This window comes from Zosterops lateralis (genome assembly GCF_965231275.1).
Source record: "Zosterops lateralis genome assembly, chromosome: 31".
In the NCBI taxonomy this organism is placed as follows: domain Eukaryota; kingdom Metazoa; phylum Chordata; class Aves; order Passeriformes; family Zosteropidae; genus Zosterops; species Zosterops lateralis.
This window is the reverse complement of record NC_139791.1, coordinates 715403-731952: the sequence shown is the minus strand read 5'-3', so window position 1 is coordinate 731952 and position 16550 is coordinate 715403. Positions and strand designations below refer to the sequence as shown.

Genomic DNA, 16550 nt, shown 5'->3' with positions numbered 1-16550 from the left:
AAAGTGAGTGGGGAAAGACCGGAAGTGGGAGGGAAAAGCCGGAAGTGGGATGGATAAATACCGGAAGTGGGGTGAGGAAAGACCGGAAGTCACATGTTTTAATGGCAAAAAATTCGAGCGAAAAGTGAAACCGGAACCGGAAGCTGAAGCAGCACCGGTAGTGAAAAGAGAAATGTGGGGGAGGGGTCGGCACGGCCGGACACGCAAGGCAGGATGGGATTGAAACACAAAAATCAACCGGAAGTGACCGGTAACTGACCGAAAAATGACCGGAAGTGCTGTTTTTCCCTTCCCCTCCCCCAGCCCTGCCCGAGCCGCGGGTCCCGAGGCGCCCCCTGCCCCCGGCAGCGCCCCCTGGCGGCGCGGAGGGCTGGGCCCGGCCCGTCCTGCAGGGGGCGCTCTCCGCTCTGGGGGGGCTCCTCCTGGCGGCCCTGGGGGGGGCGCTTTGCTACTTCCGGTTCCGGTGGAGGCGGCAAAGGCAGCGCCCCCTGGCGGACACGGCCCGGGAGGAGACGGTGAGGGGGGAGGGGCGGCTGGGGGGGGGGAGGGGCGGGTTTGGCGGTGGAGGAGGGGCAGGTTTGGGGTAGAAAAAGTGAGTTCAGGTGTGGGGGAGGGGCAATTGAAGCGATGGGGGAGGGGCAGTTTTAGACCCAGGAGACACAAATCTGGGGGTGGGGGAGGGGCAATTTTAGATGATGGGAAGGGGCACGTCAAGGGGTGGGGGAGGGGCTGTTTAAAGAGTGGGGGAGGGGCAGAATTTAGGGTGGGGGAGGGTCAATCCGAGATGCGGGAAAGGGGTAGATTTTGGGGTGGGGGAGGGGCAGTTTCAGACCCAGGAGACACAAATTTGGGGGTGGGGGAGGGGCAGTTTCCCAGATGGGGGAGGGGCGGTTTTAAGAATGGGGAGGGGCAGTTTTTGGAGTGGGGGAGGGGCAGTTTTAGACCCGGAAGTTATAAATTAGGGGGTGGGGGAGGGGCGGTTCTGCTGAGGAGGGGGAGGGGCTATTCCCGAGATGGGGGAGGGGCCATCTCTCCTGACCCCCCCCACCCCTCCCCCACCCCCAGCCCAGCCCCGAGGGCTCCTGGGGTCCCCCCAGCTCCGGCTCCGCCCCCTGGGAACCCCCCAAAGGTGAGTGTGGGGGGAGGGGCGGGGTGGGGGGGGAGGGGCCGCTGCCCTTCCCCCACCCTTCACCTGCCGCCCCTCCCCCACCCAGGGGCGGAGCCTCACCTGTACGAGGAGGTGGAGCCCTGGGGGGGCTACGAGGAGGTGAGGGGGGAGGGGCAAAGGGGGGGGAGGGGCCTGAGGTGGGGGAGGGGCTGAGAAATACTCTGGGGAGGGGCAGGAAAAGGGGGTTTAGAGGGGTGGGGGAGGGGCAAAGAAAGGCTCTGGAGAGGTGGGGGAGGGGCAGAAGTGGGGGAGGGGTCCGACGTGGGGGAGGGGCAGAGAAGGAATTTAGGGGGTGGGGGAGGAGCCTGAGGTGGGGGAGGGGCAGAGGAGAAATTTAGGAGGTGGGGGAGGGGTCAGAGGTGGGGGAGGGGCGGGGAAGGCGGGCTTAGGGAGGTGGGGGAGGGGCAGAGGAGGGTGTTTGGGGTGGGGGAGGGGCAAAGAGCAGCTCTGACCCCTCCCCCACCCCTCCCCTCCCCCCTCAGGTGCCCCCGGAGCCTCTCGTGACCCCCCAGGGGGAGCTGGTCTGAGGGGGGGAGGGGCCTCGGGATGGGCCACGCCCACAAATAAACCACACCCACTTCAAACCAGTCTGGACCAGTTCCTTCCCAGTTTGTCCCAATCCCCTCCCAGTCCATCCCAGTTTAGTCCAGTCTCTCCCAGTTCCCAACCAGTTTGTCCCAGTCCATCCCAGTTTCCTCCTGGTCGCTTCCCAATTCCTTCCAGTTGCTCCCAGTCCCCTCCCAGTATAACCCAGTTCCTCCTATTCCCTCCCAGTCACTCCCAGTTTGTCCCAATCCCCTCCCAGTATAATCCAGTATAGCCCAGTTCCCTCCCAGTTGCTCCCAGTGCTCCCAGTTTCCTCCCACTTTGTCCCAGTTCCCTCCCAATCCCCTCCCAGTTTCTCCCTTTGTCCCAGTCCCCTCCCAGTATAGCCCAGTATAACCCAGTTTCCTCCCAGTCCCTCCCAATCCATCCTGCTCCTCCTCCAGTTCCTTCCCAGTTTATCCCAGTCCCTCCCAATTCCCTCCCAGTCCCTCCCAGTAAAACCCAGTTCACTCCCAGTTCACTCCCAGTCCCCTCCCAACACTCTCCCAGTATAATCCAGTTCCTCCCAGTTTATCCCAATCTTCTCCCAGTATAAACCAGTCCCTCCCAGTCCCTCCCAATCCATCCTGCTCCTCCCCCAGTCCCTTCCCAGTTTATCCCAGTCCCTCCCAGTTTGTGTCAATCCCCTCCCAGTCCCTCCCAACACTCTCCCAGTATAACCCAGTTCCTCCCAGTCCCTCCCAATCCTTTCTCGTCCTACCCCAGTCCCTTCCCAGTTTATACCAGTCCCTCCCAGTTCCCTCCCGATCCCCTCCCAGTCCCCCCCAGTCACACCCAACACTCCTGTGCAGCCCTCACTTCACCTTTATTGCCATCCCAGTATAACCCAGTTCCCTCCCAGTCCCCTCCCAGTCCCTCCCAGTCCATCCCAGTCTATCCCAGTCCGGGTCATCTCAGCCCCAGTTTCTTCTTCTCGCGCTGTTTGCGCCTCACGACCTCCAGGTTCCGGTCCTTCCATTGGCTCTTGCGCAGCTTGATGGGCCGGCTGCCCACGTACTTCCCTGGGGGGACTGGGGTTACTGGGGGGACTGGGAGCACTGGGAGGGACTGGGAGGGGACTGGGAGGGACTGGGGTATACTGGGAGGGACTGGGAGTGGACTGGGAGGGGATTGGGAGGGACTGGGAGGGACTGGGAGGGACTGGGGTTTACTGGGGGGGACTGGGAGGATGTTGCTGTTCCCACAGTGGCCACCGGGGGGAGCTTGGGGATCTATTGGGAGTTCATTGAGAGGACTGGGAGAGACTGGTTTATACTGGGAGGGGATTGGGAGGGACTGGGAGGGCACTGGTTTATACTGGGAGGGACTTGGAGAGACTGGGAAGAAGCTGCAGTTCCCAAAGTGGCCACCAGGGGGAGCAGGGGAGATACTGGGAGTTCATTGAGGGGAACTGGGATGGACTGGAGGGAACTGGGAAGGGATTGGGAGTTACTGGGAGGGAATTGGTTTACACTGGGAGGGACTGAGAGGGACTGGTATAAACTGGGATGGACTGGGAGGCGACTGGGAGTTACTGGGAGTTACTGGGAAGAAGCTGCAGTTCCCAAAGTGGCCACCAGGGGGAGTCTGGGGAGATACTGGGAGTTCATTGAGGGGAACTGGGAGGGACTGGGATTGACTGGGTTATACTGGGGCGGACTGGGAGGGACTGGGAGGGAACTGAGATGGGACATACCCCAACCCCACAATGTCCCCAACGCCCCCAACATCTCCAATGTCCCCCCAATGTCATCCAATGTCTCCACTGTCCTCAACATCCTCCCAATGTCCCTGATGTCTCCACTGTCCCTATTATCCCCTCACCGTCCCCAACGTCCCCTCAATGTCCCCATTGTCCACAATGTCGCCAATGTCCCCTGGCTGTCCCCTCAATGTCCCTAACCCACCAATGTCCCCAGTCCTCCAATCCCTCCAATGTTTCTGATGTCCTCCCAAAGTCCTCAATGTCCCCAATGTCCCCAATATCCCCACTGTCCCCACTGTCCTCAATGTCCCGATGTCCCCAACCCCGAAATGTCCCCAATGTCCTCCCAATGTCCCCAATGTCCTCCCAATGTCCCCAATGTCCTCAATGTCCCCAATGTCTCCATTGTCTCCAATGTCTCCAATGTCCCCATTGTCACCAATGTCCCCTGTCCGTCCCCAATGTCCCCACTGTCCCCTCACCGTTCATCTCCCTCATGGCCCTGACGTACCTCAATGTCCCCAATGTCTCCAATGTCCCCATTGTCCTCTCAACGCCCCCAACCCCCCAGTGTCCCCCAATGTCCCCTCAATGTCCCCAATGTCCCCAGGTGTCCTCAAGTGACCCCACTGTCCCCTCACCGTTCATCTCCCTCATGGCCCTGACGTACCCCAATGTCCCCAATGTCCCCAATGTCCCCTGGCTGTCCCCTCACTGTCCCCTCACCGTTCATCTCCCGCATGGCCCTGACGTACCCCAATGTCCCTGGCCATCCCCAGGTGTCCCCAATGTCCCCTGGCTGTCCCCTCAGTGTCCCCTCACCGTTCATCTCCCGCATGGCCCTGACGTAGTCGTTGGGGTCCTTGAAGGAGACGAAGCCGTAGCCCTTGGTCTTGCCCGAGCGCTTGTCCCGGATCACTTTGGCCTTGAGGAACGACGGGAACCGCCCGAAGGCCCGGCCCAGCGTCTCGTCGTTCACCTCGTTGCCCAGGTCCCCGCAGAAAATGCGGAAATCGTCTGCGGTTTGGGGAGAAAAAATGAGATTTTGGGTCAAAAAATGGCGATTTCGGGGCATTAATGAAGTTACAAAATCATTAACGAGGGTCACAGGGAGACCTCGGGGTCAGGACCCAGCCCAGGGTCTCCTCATTGACCTCATTCCCCAAATCCCCTCAAAAGATCCAGAACTTGTCTGGGATTGAGGTGAAAAATGGCAATTTTGGGTCGTTAATGAAGTTCTGAGGTCGTTACGGGGTCATTGGGAGACCCCAGAGGTCACCTGGGGACCCCCAGTCCCATCTCAGTTTATCCCAATCCCCTTCCAGTCCCTTCCAGTTTGTTCCAGTTTGTCCCAATCCCCTCCCAGTCCCTCCCAGTCCATCCCAGTCCCCTCCCAGTCCCTCCCAGTTTGTCCCAGTTCCTCCCAGTCCCTCCCAGTCCCCCCAATCCCCTCCCAGTCCCTCCCAGTCCATCCCAGTCCATCCCAATCCCCTCCTAGTCCCCCATAATTCCCTCCCAGTCCCCTCCCAATTTATCCCAATCCCTCCCAATCCCCTCCTAGTCCCCTCCCAGCCACCCCCCATCCCTCCAATCCCCTCCCAGTCCCTCCCAGTCTCCCCCAGTCCATCCCAGTCCCCTCCCAGTTCCTCCAATCCCCTCCCAGTCCCTCCCAGTCCAACCCAATTCCCTCCCAGTCCCTCCCAGTTTATCCCAGTCCCCTCCCAGTCCCTCCCAGTCCCTCCCAGTCTATCCCAGTCCCCCCCAGTCCCCCCCAGTCCCCCCCAGTCCGTACCAGCGTCCCACTCCAGCAGACTGGGATCCTCCCAGCTGCTCCCGGCCGCGGTTCTGATGCAGCGCTTGAGGCGCTCGCCCCGCCCCTTCCGCTTGTCCTCGGCCGCCGGCTCCGCCCCCACCTGATGGACAGCTGTCAATCATCCCGGGACACGCCCACCCCAACCAGGGTCACGCCCATTTCCAATAGGACACGCCCACACAGGAGGAAACTCACAAAATTTGGAGGCTCCACCCTTTTTCTACAGTCCCACCCGATCCTGATGGTCACCTGTCAATCATCTAGGACACGCCCACCCCATCTGGGACACGCCCACTCACTACTGGCCACACCCACCCACCAAAAAAAAAAAAAAAACAACACCCAAAAACCAAAAAAAAAAACCACATAGAAAACCAAATTTGGAAGCTCCGCCCCCTTTCCTACAGCCCCACCCATCCTGATTGACACCTGTCAATCACCTGGGACACGCCCACTTCCAACTGGCCACACCCACCCCGGAGGAAACACCCCAAATCTGGAGGCTCCACCCCTTTTCCAGTCTCATTTCTGACTGATGGACAGCTGTCAATCACCCAGGGCACACCCACACAACCCAATCCACGCCCACTTTCAAGTGGCCACGCCCACCTAAAGGAAACATCCCAAGTTTGGAGGCTCCGCCCCTTTTACAAAGCCCCACCCCCATCCTGATGGACACCTGTCAATCACCAGGCCACGCCCACCCAGTGTGGACTCCCTGAATTTGGAGACTCCACCCCTTTTTCACAGCCCCGCCCTTATGGACAGCTGTCAATCACCAGGACACACCCACCTACATGGCCACGCCCACCCACCACAGAGGCCCCGCCCCTTTCACCACAGCCCCACCCACGTTTACTGGACACCTGTCAATCACTGGGGCACATCTGTGGCCACGCCCATTTTGTTTGGCCACGCCCCTTTCCCTTTTGGTACACCCACCCATCCCAAAGGCCACGCCCCCTTTCTCACAGCCCTGCCCCACCTGATGAACACCTGTCAATCATCTTTACAGCCACACCCCCTTCCCTTTAGCCCCACCCACTCTACTAAGCCACGCCCCTTTATTACCACCCAAAGCTCCACCCCTTTAAGTTTAGCCCCACCCACATAATTTCAAATCCAGCCCCGCCCCTTTAAGCCCCGCCCACCTCAGGCACAGGGAATGGCGGATCCTGTGGGCGTGGCCTGCGCAGAGGGCGTGGCACCGGAGCAATGTGGGCGGGGCCAGGGCGTGGCTCCGGAGGGGGCGTGGCCATGGCAGGGGGCGGGGCCGGAAGGCTGGGCCCAATCCGGGGCTCCTCGGGGGGTGGGGCCCGAGGGGGCGGGGTCTCCTCCTGTGGGGGTGGGGCCAGAGAGGAAAGGGTTAAAAGGGGCGGGGCCTCATGAGGGGGTGGGGCTAAAAGGGGAGGAGTTTAAAGGGGGGTTAAAGGGGCGTGGCCTCATGAGGGGGTGGGGCTAAAAGGGGAGGAGTTTAAAGGGGGGTTAAAGGGGCGTGGCCTCATGAGGGGGTGAGGCTAAAAGGGGAGGAGTTAAAAGGGGAAGGGTTAAAGGGGCGGGGCATCATATGGGGAGAGATTAAAGGGGAGGAGTTAAAGGGGGCAGGACCAAAAGGTGTTAAAGGGGTGGGGCTTAATGTGGGGGAGGGGTTAAGGGGCGGGGCTTAAATGGGTGGGGTCTCATGGGGTTAAAGAGGAGGGGCTAAAGGGGCGGGGCATTCTATGGGGAGGGATTAAAGGGGAGGAGTTAAAGCAGGTGGAGCCTTATATGGGGTTAAAGGGGCGGGGCCTAATGTGAATACATTTAGGGGGTGGGCCTTAATGTGGGGGTGGGGCTAAAGAGGAGGGACCTCATGGGGAGGGGTTAAAGGGGCGGGGCCTCTTCTCCTGGGGTGGGGCTCAAAGGAGGGTGGGGCCACAGGGGGGACATAGGGGACAGCAAGGTGACACTGGGGACATCACAGAGACATTTGGGGACAACCAGGTGACACTGGGGACACTTGGAGACCTCGAGGTGACCCAGGGGACACTGAGAGAACACTGAGGTGACCCTGGGGACACTGTGGGGTCACTGAGATGACCCTGGGGACAGGGAGGTGACCCCAAGGTGACCTCGAGGTGACCCAGGGGATATTTGAGGACATGGCGGTGACCTTGGGGGGGGGTCATGGGGACACTGTGGTGACCCTAGGGACACCGTGGGGACCCTGAGGTGACCCTGGGGACACTTGGGGACAATGAGGTGACCCTGGTGGGGTCAGGAGGACTTTTGGGGACACTGAGGGGACCCTGGGGACATTTGGTGACCCCGAGGTGACCCTGGGGACACTGAATGAACATTGAGGTGACACTGAGGTGACCCTGGGGACACTGAGGGAACATTGAGGTGACACCGAGGTGACAATGGGGGGATCATGGTGACCCTGGGGACACTTGGGGACACTGAGATGACCCTGGGGACTACGAGGTGACCCCGAGGTGACCCTGGGGACACTGAGGGGGTCATGGGGATACTTGGGAACACCGAGGTGACCCTAGGGGCGTTATGGGGACATTTGGGGACCCTGAGGTGACCCTGTGGACACTGTGGTGACCCTGACGGGACCCTGAGGACACTTGGGGACCTTGACGTGACCCTGAGGTGACCCCAAGGTGACCCAGGGAACATTTGGGGACATGGCAGTGACCCTGGGGGGGTCATGGTGACCCTGGGGACACTGGGAGGACACCGAGGTGACCCTGGGGACACCAAGGTAACCCTGGGAGGGGGTCAGGGGGACTTTTGGTGACACCGAGGTGACCCTGGGGACACTGTGGGGACTCTGAGGAGACCAGGAGGAGATTTGGAGACCCCGAGGTCACCCTGAGGGGGTCATGGGGACACTTGGGGACACTGGGGTGACCCTGGGGACACTGTGGGGACACTGAGATGACCCTGGGGATACTGGGGGGACACTGAGGTGACCCTGGGAGGGTCATGGTGACCCTGGGGACACTGAGGTGACCCCGAGGTGACCCTGGGGACACTGTGGGGACCCCAAGGTGACTCTGGGGACACCGAGGTGACCCTGGAGACATTTGAGGACACCGAGGTGACCCTGGGGGGGGTCAGGGAGACTTTTGGGGACCCCAAGGTGACCCTGGGGACACTGGGGGGACACTGAGGTGACTCAGGATACACTGAGGTGACCCTGGGGACACTCTGGGGACACTTGGGGACACTGGTGTCTCACCGGGGCCCGGCGGGGCGGGGCGGGGTAGACGGTGGGCGCGGCCTGGATCACAGGGGGGGTGGGTTTGGGGGGTCCCGGGGGTGGCCCCGGGGGGGGCACTCGGGGTCCCGCGGCCACCGGGGGCAGGGGGGCACCGGGGCCCCGCCCCCCCCGCCTGGGGGACAAACGGGGTGTCAGTGACCAAAAATATCAAATTTGTGACCAAAAAAATACCAAATTCTGAGCCAAAAATCCCAAATTTTTGACCCAAAACCCCCCAAATTTCTGACCAAAAAATACCCAAATTCTGACCCAAAAAAAGCCAATTTCTCCCCAAAATCCCAAATTTCTGACTCAAAAAATACCAAATTTATAACCCAAAAACCCCAAATTTATAACCCAAAAATACCCAAATTCTAACCCAAAAAATCCCAAATTTCTGACCCATAACCCCTCAAATTTGACCCAAAAATCCCAAATTTCTGAACCAAAAATCCCAGATTCTGACAAAAAAAATCCCCAATTTCCGTCCAAGTCCCTCCCAGTTTATCCCAGTCCCCCCCAGTTCCCTCCCAGTCCCCCCCAGTTCCCTCCCAGTCCCTCCCAGTCCCTCCCAGTTTATCCCAGTCCCCCCAGTCCCCCCCAATCCCCTCCCAGTCCTTCCCAGTTCATCCCAGTTCCTCCCAGTCCCTCCCAGTTTGCCCCAGTCCCTCCCAGTTCCTCCCAATCCCCTCCCAGTCCCTCCCAGTCCCTCCCAGTCCCCCCCAGTTCCCTCCCAGTCCCCCCCAGTCCCCTCCCAGTCCCTCCCAGTTTATCCCAGTCCCCCCCAGTCCCCTCCCAGTTCCCTCCCAGTCCCTCCCAGTTTATCCCAGTTTGTCCCAGTCTCACTCACGGGGCTGGGGGCTCTCAGGGCGCCCCCCAGCGGAGCCCCCAGGGGGTTGGGGGGGGGTCTCTGCAGTGGGGGAGGGGCCAGCAGCAGGGGGGGGGCGGGGGGAGCCCCCAGGGGAGGCCCCACCCCCACCATGGCCCCGGGGGGGGGGCGCAGGCCCAGGGGACCCCGGGGACCCGCTGGGGACAACAAAGGGGACACTGGGTCAGTGCCAGGGCAACAGTGTCCCCAATGGTGTCCCCAAATATCACCAAACCCAAATGTTCCTCCCAATCCTCACAGTGTCCCCAAATGTCCCCTCCCCAGTGTCCCCCCAATGTCCCCAAATGTCCCCAAACCCAAATGTCCCTCCCAATCCTCACAATGTCCCCAAATGTCCCCAACCCCAAGTGACCCCAGTGTCCCCAACCCCCTCAATGTCCCCAAATGTCTCCCAATGTCCCCAGTGTCCCCCCAATGTCCCCAACTCCAAATGTCCCCGACCCCAAATGGCCCCAGTGTCCCCAAGCCCTCCAATGTCCCCAAATGTCCCCCAAGGTCCCTGACCCCATGATGTCCCCACACCCAAATGTCCCCAATCCTCCTGATGTCCCCGATGTCCCCAATCCCCCCAAGCCTCACAATGTACCCAATCCCTCCAACGTCCCCAAATGTCCCCAATGTCCTCAACCCCCACAAATGTCCCCCAATCCCCCCAAATGTCCCCGCTGTCCCCGGTGTCCCCGTACCTGGGCGCTGCAGCACGTGTGGCACGAAGGCCGGACGCAGGATCGGTGGCCTCTGAGGGGACACTGCTGGGGACAGGGGACAACAGGGGACACTCAGGGGACAGCCAGGGGACACTGAGGGGTTGGGGACACTCAGAGGACACCCAGGGTTGGGGACAGCCAGGGGACAGCTCGGGGGGGGGACAATGAGGAGTTGGGGACACCCAGGGGTTGGGGACAGGGAGGGGACACCGAGGAGTTGGGGACACCCAGGGGACACTCAGGCTTGGGGACAGCCAGGGGACAGCCAGGGGACACCAGGGGATTGGGGACACCCAAGGGACACCCAGGGGGTTGGGGACATCAAGGAGAGGACAGCAGGAGCTGGGGACACCCCGGGGACACCGAGGGTTGGGGACATTGGTGACACCTGGAGGGGACAGCAGGGGTTGGGGACACCCAGGGGACACCAGGAGGGGTTGGGGACACCCAGGAAGGGACAGCAGGGGTTGGGGACACCCAGGGGACACCAGGAGGGGTTGGGGACACCCAGGAAGGGACAGCAGGGGTTGGGGACACCCAAGGGACGCCCAGGGGACCCCGAGGGTTGGGGACACCCAGGAAGGGACAGCAGGGGTTGGGGACACCCAAGGGACGCCCAGGGGACCCCGAGGGTTGGGGACACCCAGGAGGGGACACTGAGGGGTTGGGGACAGCCAGGGGACACCAAGGAGGGGACACTGAGTGTTGGGGACACCCAGGGGACACTCAGGCTTGGGGACAGCCAGGGGACAACCAGGGGACACCAAGGGCTTGGGGACAGCAAAGGGACACCGAGGGTTTGGGGACACCGAGGGTTTGGAACACCCAAGGGACACCCAGGGGACACCGAGAGGGTGACACCGGGGCTTGAGGACACCCAGGAGTTGGGGACAGGGAGGGGACACCGAGGGATTGGGGACACCCAGGGGACACCCAGGGGAGGACACTGAGGGTTGGGGACATTGGTGACACCCGGGGGGGGGGCACCAGGGGATTGGGGACACCCAGGGGACAGCGGGGGTGACATTGAGGGTTGGGGACAGCCAGGGGACACCAAGGGGGGACCCCAAGGATTGGGGACATTCAGTGACACCCAGGAGGGGGACAGCAGGGGTTGGGGACACTCGGTGACACTGACCTGGCCCCACGAAGGGCACCGGGGGTGTCCCCAAGGGGGGGACGGTGGCGGCGGCGGCGGCTCGAGCCTCGAGGGACTGCTGGACCTGGGGACACACAGGGGACATTGGGGACATTTGGGGACATTAAGGGACATTTGGGGACATTGGGGACATTGGGGACATTGGGATAGTGGAATATTAGCGAGCTGGAGACATTTGGGGACATTGAAGAGACATTTGGGGACATTGAGGGGACACTGAGGGAACATTGGGACATTTAGATTTTGGGGGGTTGGGGACGTTGGGGACATTGGGGACATTGAGGGGACATTGAGGTGACATTGGGGACGTTGAGGGGAATTGGGGACATTTGGGGACATAGAGGAGACACTGAGGGGACATTGGGGGACGTTTGGGGACATGGAGAATATTGGGGACATTGGGGACACTCAGGTGATATTGGGGACACTAAAACACACCTAGGTGACACTAGGGACATTTGAGAACATCCAAGTGACACTTGGGGACACCCAGGTGACACTGAGGTGACATTTGGGGACATTTGGGGACACACCTGCTGGTAGGTGTTGGTGGCGATGATGGGGCGCAGGACGGGGGGCGGGGCCAGCGGGTCCCCGGGGGCGGGGCCTGGAGCCCCCAGCACCTCCTGCTCAAACCTGCACCAGTACGGACCAGTTAGAACCAGTATGGACCAGTACAAACCAGTACGGACCAGTATAAACCAACCTAACCCAGCACACACCAGTACAAACCAGTATAAACCAATATAAACCAGTATAAACCACTATGAACCAGTGACCCCCCTCAAGTGACCCCAGTAACCCCAAGCCCCGCCCCTGTTGCGATGACAACCAATGAACTCCACCCACTCTTCCTTCAAGCCCCGCCCCCGTTGCTATGGAAACATCAAGCCACGCCCCTTTTCCAATCAAGCCCCGCCTTCATTTCCTATGGACACACAAACCACGCCCCTTTCTTCCTCAAGCCCCGCCCCAATTATCTATGGAACTCATAGGCCACACCTTTCTCCCCCAAGCCCCGCCCCGTTGCTATGAAACGCCCAGGCCCCGCCCCCTTTCTTCCCCAAGCCCCGCCCCCGTTGCCACGGCAGCCTCTAAGCCCCGCCCCCTCCCAACCGCCATGACACCCCCCCCTTCCCGCCGCCCCTTTCCCCTCACAGCGCCATCTCCGCCTCCATCTCCTTCAGCCGCTCCTCGCCGCTCTTGGCCGCGGCCCCGCCGCCTCCCGCTGCCGCTCCGGGACCGGGACCGGGTCCCGCCGCCACCACCCCGGGCCCGGGCCCGCCTCCCGCCGCCATTCCCGGCCCGGCCGCTCCCGGAGCCGCCGCCGCCGCCATCGCTGAACGTTCCTCAACCACTTCCGCCCGCCTGAGGGGAACTTCCGGCGCGGTGCGATGACGTCACTCACCGCGACAACACCCACCCAACCCAACGCGGATTTTTGAGGAGAAATCGTGAAAAAACGGGCAAAAACGGGTTCAAAAGCGCTTTAATGGCGGCAGTGAGGGGGGAGAGGCCACGAGAAGGCGGCGCTCAGCGCTTGAGCTCGCTGTACACGTCCCCGCGCGCGCCCTGCAGCTCCTGGTAGTGCGAGTCCGGCTCCGGGGGGCGGGGCTTGGGCGGGGCTGCGGGTAAAGAGGGCGTGGTCAATTCGAAGCCACGCCCACTTTTGGGTGCAAGCCACGCCCATCCCGTCGTGGAGGGGTGAGTGTATTTGGTTGGTCACGCCCCCTTTTGTTTTGGCTCCGCCCTTTGAGGATTTTGGCCACGCCCCTTCTTCACTTTAATGATTTCCCAGTGCTCCCAGTAACCCCCAGTAATGCCCCAGTGACCTCCCAGTAACCCCCAGTAATGCTCCCAGTGTTCCCAGTAACCCCTAGTGACCTCCCAGTGCTCCCAGTACCCCCCAGTACCCCCCAGTAACCCCCAAATGACCTCCCAGTAACCCCCAGTAATGCCCCAGTGACCCCTCCAGACCCTCCCAGTGCTCCCAGTAACCCCCAGTAATGCCCCAGTGACCCCTTCGGGCTCTCCCAGTGCTCCCAGTAACGCCCCAGTGACACCCCAGTGACCCCTTCAGACCCTCCCAGTGCCCTCCCAGTGCTCCCAGTAACCTCCAGTGCTCACTTCAGGCCCTCCCAGTAACTCTCAGTGTTCCCAGTAACTCCCCAGTGACTCCTAGTAATGCCCCAATAACCTCCCAGTGTCCTCCCAGTGGTCCCAGTAGCCTCCCAGTGACATCCTCAGACCCTCCCAGTGGTCCCAGTAACACCCCAGTGACTCCTTCAGACCCTCCCAGTGCCCTCCCAGTGCTCCCAGTGTCACCCAGTAACACACCAGTCCCTCCCAGTGTTCCCAGCAATCACCAGTAACACCCCAGTGCCCTCCCAGTGCTCCCAGTAACGCCCCAGTGACCCCTTGAGACCCTCCCCATGCCCTCCCAGTGGTCCCAGTAACCCCCAGTGAGACCCCAGTAACCCCCAGTACCACTCCCAGTCCCTCCCAGTGCTCCCAGTAACCCCCAGTAACCTCCAGTAACCTCCAGTGTCCACCAGTAACACCCCCAGTGCTCCCAGTGTCCCCCAGTAATGCCCCCAGTGATGCCCTAGTCCCTCCCAGTAACTCCCAGCAATGCTGCCAGTGCTCCCGGTAACCCCCAGTGACCTCCCAGTACAACCAGTAACACCCTCTGTGACTTCTCAGTGCTCCCAGTTACCCCTCCCAGTGCTCCCAGTAACCCCCAGTCCATCCCAGTAACCCCCAGTAACCCCCTCAGACCCTCCCAATGCCGTCCCAGTGTCTCCCAGTAACCCCCAGTGACCCCATCAGACCCTCCTGGTGTCCCCCAGTAACTCCCAGTGCTCCCAGTAACCCCCCAGTGCTCCCAGTAACCCCTAGAAATCCCCAGTAACCTCCCAGTAACCCCCAGTGACCTCCCAGTGCTCCCAGTAATGCCCCTGTGACTTCCCAGTGCCCTCCCAGTAACCCTCAGTGACCTCCCAGTACCACCAGTAACACCTTCCGTGACCTCTCAGTGCTCCCAGTAACTCCTCAGTGACCCCCAGTAACTCCCTCAGACCCTCCCAGTGCCCTCCCAGTGTCTCCCAGTAACCCCCAGTGACCCCCCACAGACCCTCCCATTCTGGCCCCACCCCTTCTAATTTTTGCCCCGCCTCCTCATGACCCCCCACCCCCTTGGCTCCGCCCACAAAAGTCCCTCCATATGGCCACGCCCACAAACGCACCTCAGTCACTTGACCACGCCCACAAATTACCCCCTCCCACTTGGCCACGCCCCAAATTGCCTTTCCCCTTTAGCCACGCCCACAAACAGCTCCTTCCCTTTGGCCACGCCCACAAATCTAATCTACCTTTAGCCACGCCCACAACCAGACCATTCCCATTTGGCCACGCCCACAATTTGTTCCACCCATTTTGGCCACGCCCCCAATTTGCTTTTACCCATTGGCCACGCCCATAAATTGCTCCACTCCTTTGACCACGCCCCCAAATTGCTCCTCAGCTTTTGGCCACGCCCACAAATTGCCTTTCTCCTTTTGGCCACACCCACAAATTGCCTTTCTCCTTTTGGCCACGCCTCCAGATTGCTCCTCCCCTTTTGGCCACACCCCCAATTTACATCTTCCCTTTGGCCACGCCCACAAATTGCTCCTCCCCTTTGGCCACGCCCCCAAAATACCTTTTTCTTTGACCACGCCCACAAATTGCTTCTCCACTTTGGCCACGCCCACAAATCACCCCTCCCCCTTGGCCCCGCCCACCTCTGAGGCCCCGCCCCGCCAGCCAATAGGCTCCGCCCGCGATCAGCAGCGTCATGATGACGTCAGCGGCCACCAGCGCCGCGATTGGTCCCGGCCCCGGGAGACACCCGGAACAGTCTGGAAAAGGTGGGGGAGGGGCAGAGAGGGGGGGAGGGGTGACCTCGTGACCCCTCCCCCCTCCATGACCTTTGACCCCCCGGGGTGGGGGAGGGGCCTCACCTCCCATCGCTGTCGCTGAGCCTGAAATGAATAATTAATGAGGGGGTGGGGCTTGATGAGCCCCTCCCCCACCTTTGGGATGGGGGAGGGGCCTGAAGGGTGGGGAGGGGTCTAAAAGGGTGGGGGAGGGGCAAAAAAGGGTGAGGGAGGGGCTGTGAAGGCCTTTAGGGGTGGGGGAGGGGCCCAGGGGGGGTCCCCAAAGGTGGGGGAGGGGCTAAAGGGGTGGGGGAGGGTCCCAAGGGGTCCCCAGGGGGTGGGGGAGAGGCCGATCCCCCCCCAATTTCTCCGCCATTCCCCTCCCCCACCCCGACACAGCCACTTCCTCTTTTGGGGGCGGGGCCTTTGAGGGTCTCACAGGGTGGGGGAGGGGCGGGGGGGGTCCCCGGGGTGAGGGAGGGTCCCGGGGTGGGGGAGGGGCCTCACCCAGTAGCAGCAGCATCAACCCGAGGGTCCCGGGGGGTCCCATGGCCGCGCTGGGGGAGGGGAAAGGGCTCAGGCCACGCCCCCTTTTTTGGGCTCAGCAGCTGATTGGGCGGCCCACGATGACCCCGCGCGAAACTCGTGATTTCCCCCCCAAAAAACTTCCTGATTTTGGGGATCCCCGCTGGAGCCACGCCCCTTCATGGCAAGCCCCGCCCATTTCCCCGTCAAGCTTTTTTCTTAAATAAGCCCCGCCTTACCTTTAAACTCCGCCCCTTTTTAAATGCGCGCGGGCCCTTTAAGAAACCGTGGGAGGGGCCACAATGAGCCTCTAGCCCCGCCCACCGCGCGCGCTGATTGGCTGAATAGCCTGCACTGCATCCCGCGCGTTGATTAGCTCCTGTAGCGTGAATAAACCCGGAAGTCGCGCTCTGATTGGTTCAATTTGGCAGGGCGGGAGTAAGGAGGGAAATAGACGGCGCTGATTGGTTAGGCGGGTGGGCGTGGCCATGTCGCGCGCAAGGCAGGGCGGGGAAAAGTGCGGCCTGAGGCGGCCCCGGGCGGGCGCGACCACCGCGAGTGAGGAGGGGGGAAATTTGGGGGTCCTGGAGGGGATCTGGGGGAATTTGGGGGGTCCCGAGGGGAATTTGGGGGGTCCTGGAGGGTTTGAGAGATCTTGGGGGGAATTTGGGGGGTCCTGAGGGGGGTTTGGGGGTCCCGCAGGGGATTTGGGAGGATTTAGGAGAAATTGGGGCTCCCTGAGGGGCTTTGGGGGATCCCGGAAGGGATCTGGGGGGTCTCGGCTGGGATTTGGGGGATTTGGGGGATTTGGGGGGTCCTGGGGGGAATT

The 16550-nt window shown here is 61.5% G+C and overlaps 2 protein-coding genes and 1 long non-coding RNA gene across 3 annotated transcripts; 1 reads left to right on the top strand and 2 right to left on the bottom strand.

The window, feature by feature from the left end:
* The first annotated feature begins 470 nt into the window (after positions 1–470).
* On the top strand, positions 471–1887 carry LOC310920801. Its single transcript, XR_014592037.1, has 4 exons — positions 471–515; positions 1066–1129; positions 1215–1267; positions 1651–1887. It is a non-coding gene; the product is annotated as an uncharacterized lncRNA (long non-coding RNA).
* Positions 1888–2566: 679 nt separating this feature from the next.
* Positions 2567–12743, bottom strand: RBM42 (RNA binding motif protein 42). The gene is given in 11 exon segments (XM_083880621.1): positions 2567–2775; positions 4281–4475; positions 5251–5371; positions 6423–6608; positions 8504–8634; positions 8637–8657; positions 9371–9550; positions 10100–10165; positions 11259–11343; positions 11813–11915; positions 12438–12743. Coding segments are annotated over 11 exon segments (1380 nt in total). The 5' UTR covers positions 12617–12743; the 3' UTR covers positions 2567–2662.
* TYROBP (transmembrane immune signaling adaptor TYROBP) lies at positions 12664–15946 on the bottom strand. The gene is made up of 4 exons (XM_083880628.1): positions 15704–15946; positions 15281–15301; positions 15062–15178; positions 12664–12904 (listed from the first exon to the last, which is right to left on the bottom strand). Exons 1-4 carry the CDS (start codon positions 15744–15746, stop codon positions 12813–12815), a joined length of 273 nt encoding a protein of 90 aa, XP_083736754.1. The 5' UTR covers positions 15747–15946; the 3' UTR covers positions 12664–12812.
* Between the last annotated feature and the right edge of the window lie 604 nt (positions 15947–16550).

What these genes read in the sequence shown, in the direction of transcription:
- TYROBP (XM_083880628.1), bottom strand. Translation starts at nt 15,746, where the DNA reads ATGGGACCCCCCGGGACCCTCGGGTTGATGCTGCTGCTACTGG. An exon ending in GTTGATGCTGCTGCTACTGG is followed by an intron (nt 15,302 to 15,703) that starts GTGAGGCCCCTC and finishes TATTCATTTCAG; the next exon opens with GCTCAGCGACAGCGATGGGA. An exon ending in GGCGGGGCGGGGCCTCAGAG is followed by an intron (nt 12,905 to 15,061) that starts GTGGGCGGGGCC and finishes CTTTACCCGCAG; the next exon opens with CCCCGCCCAAGCCCCGCCCC.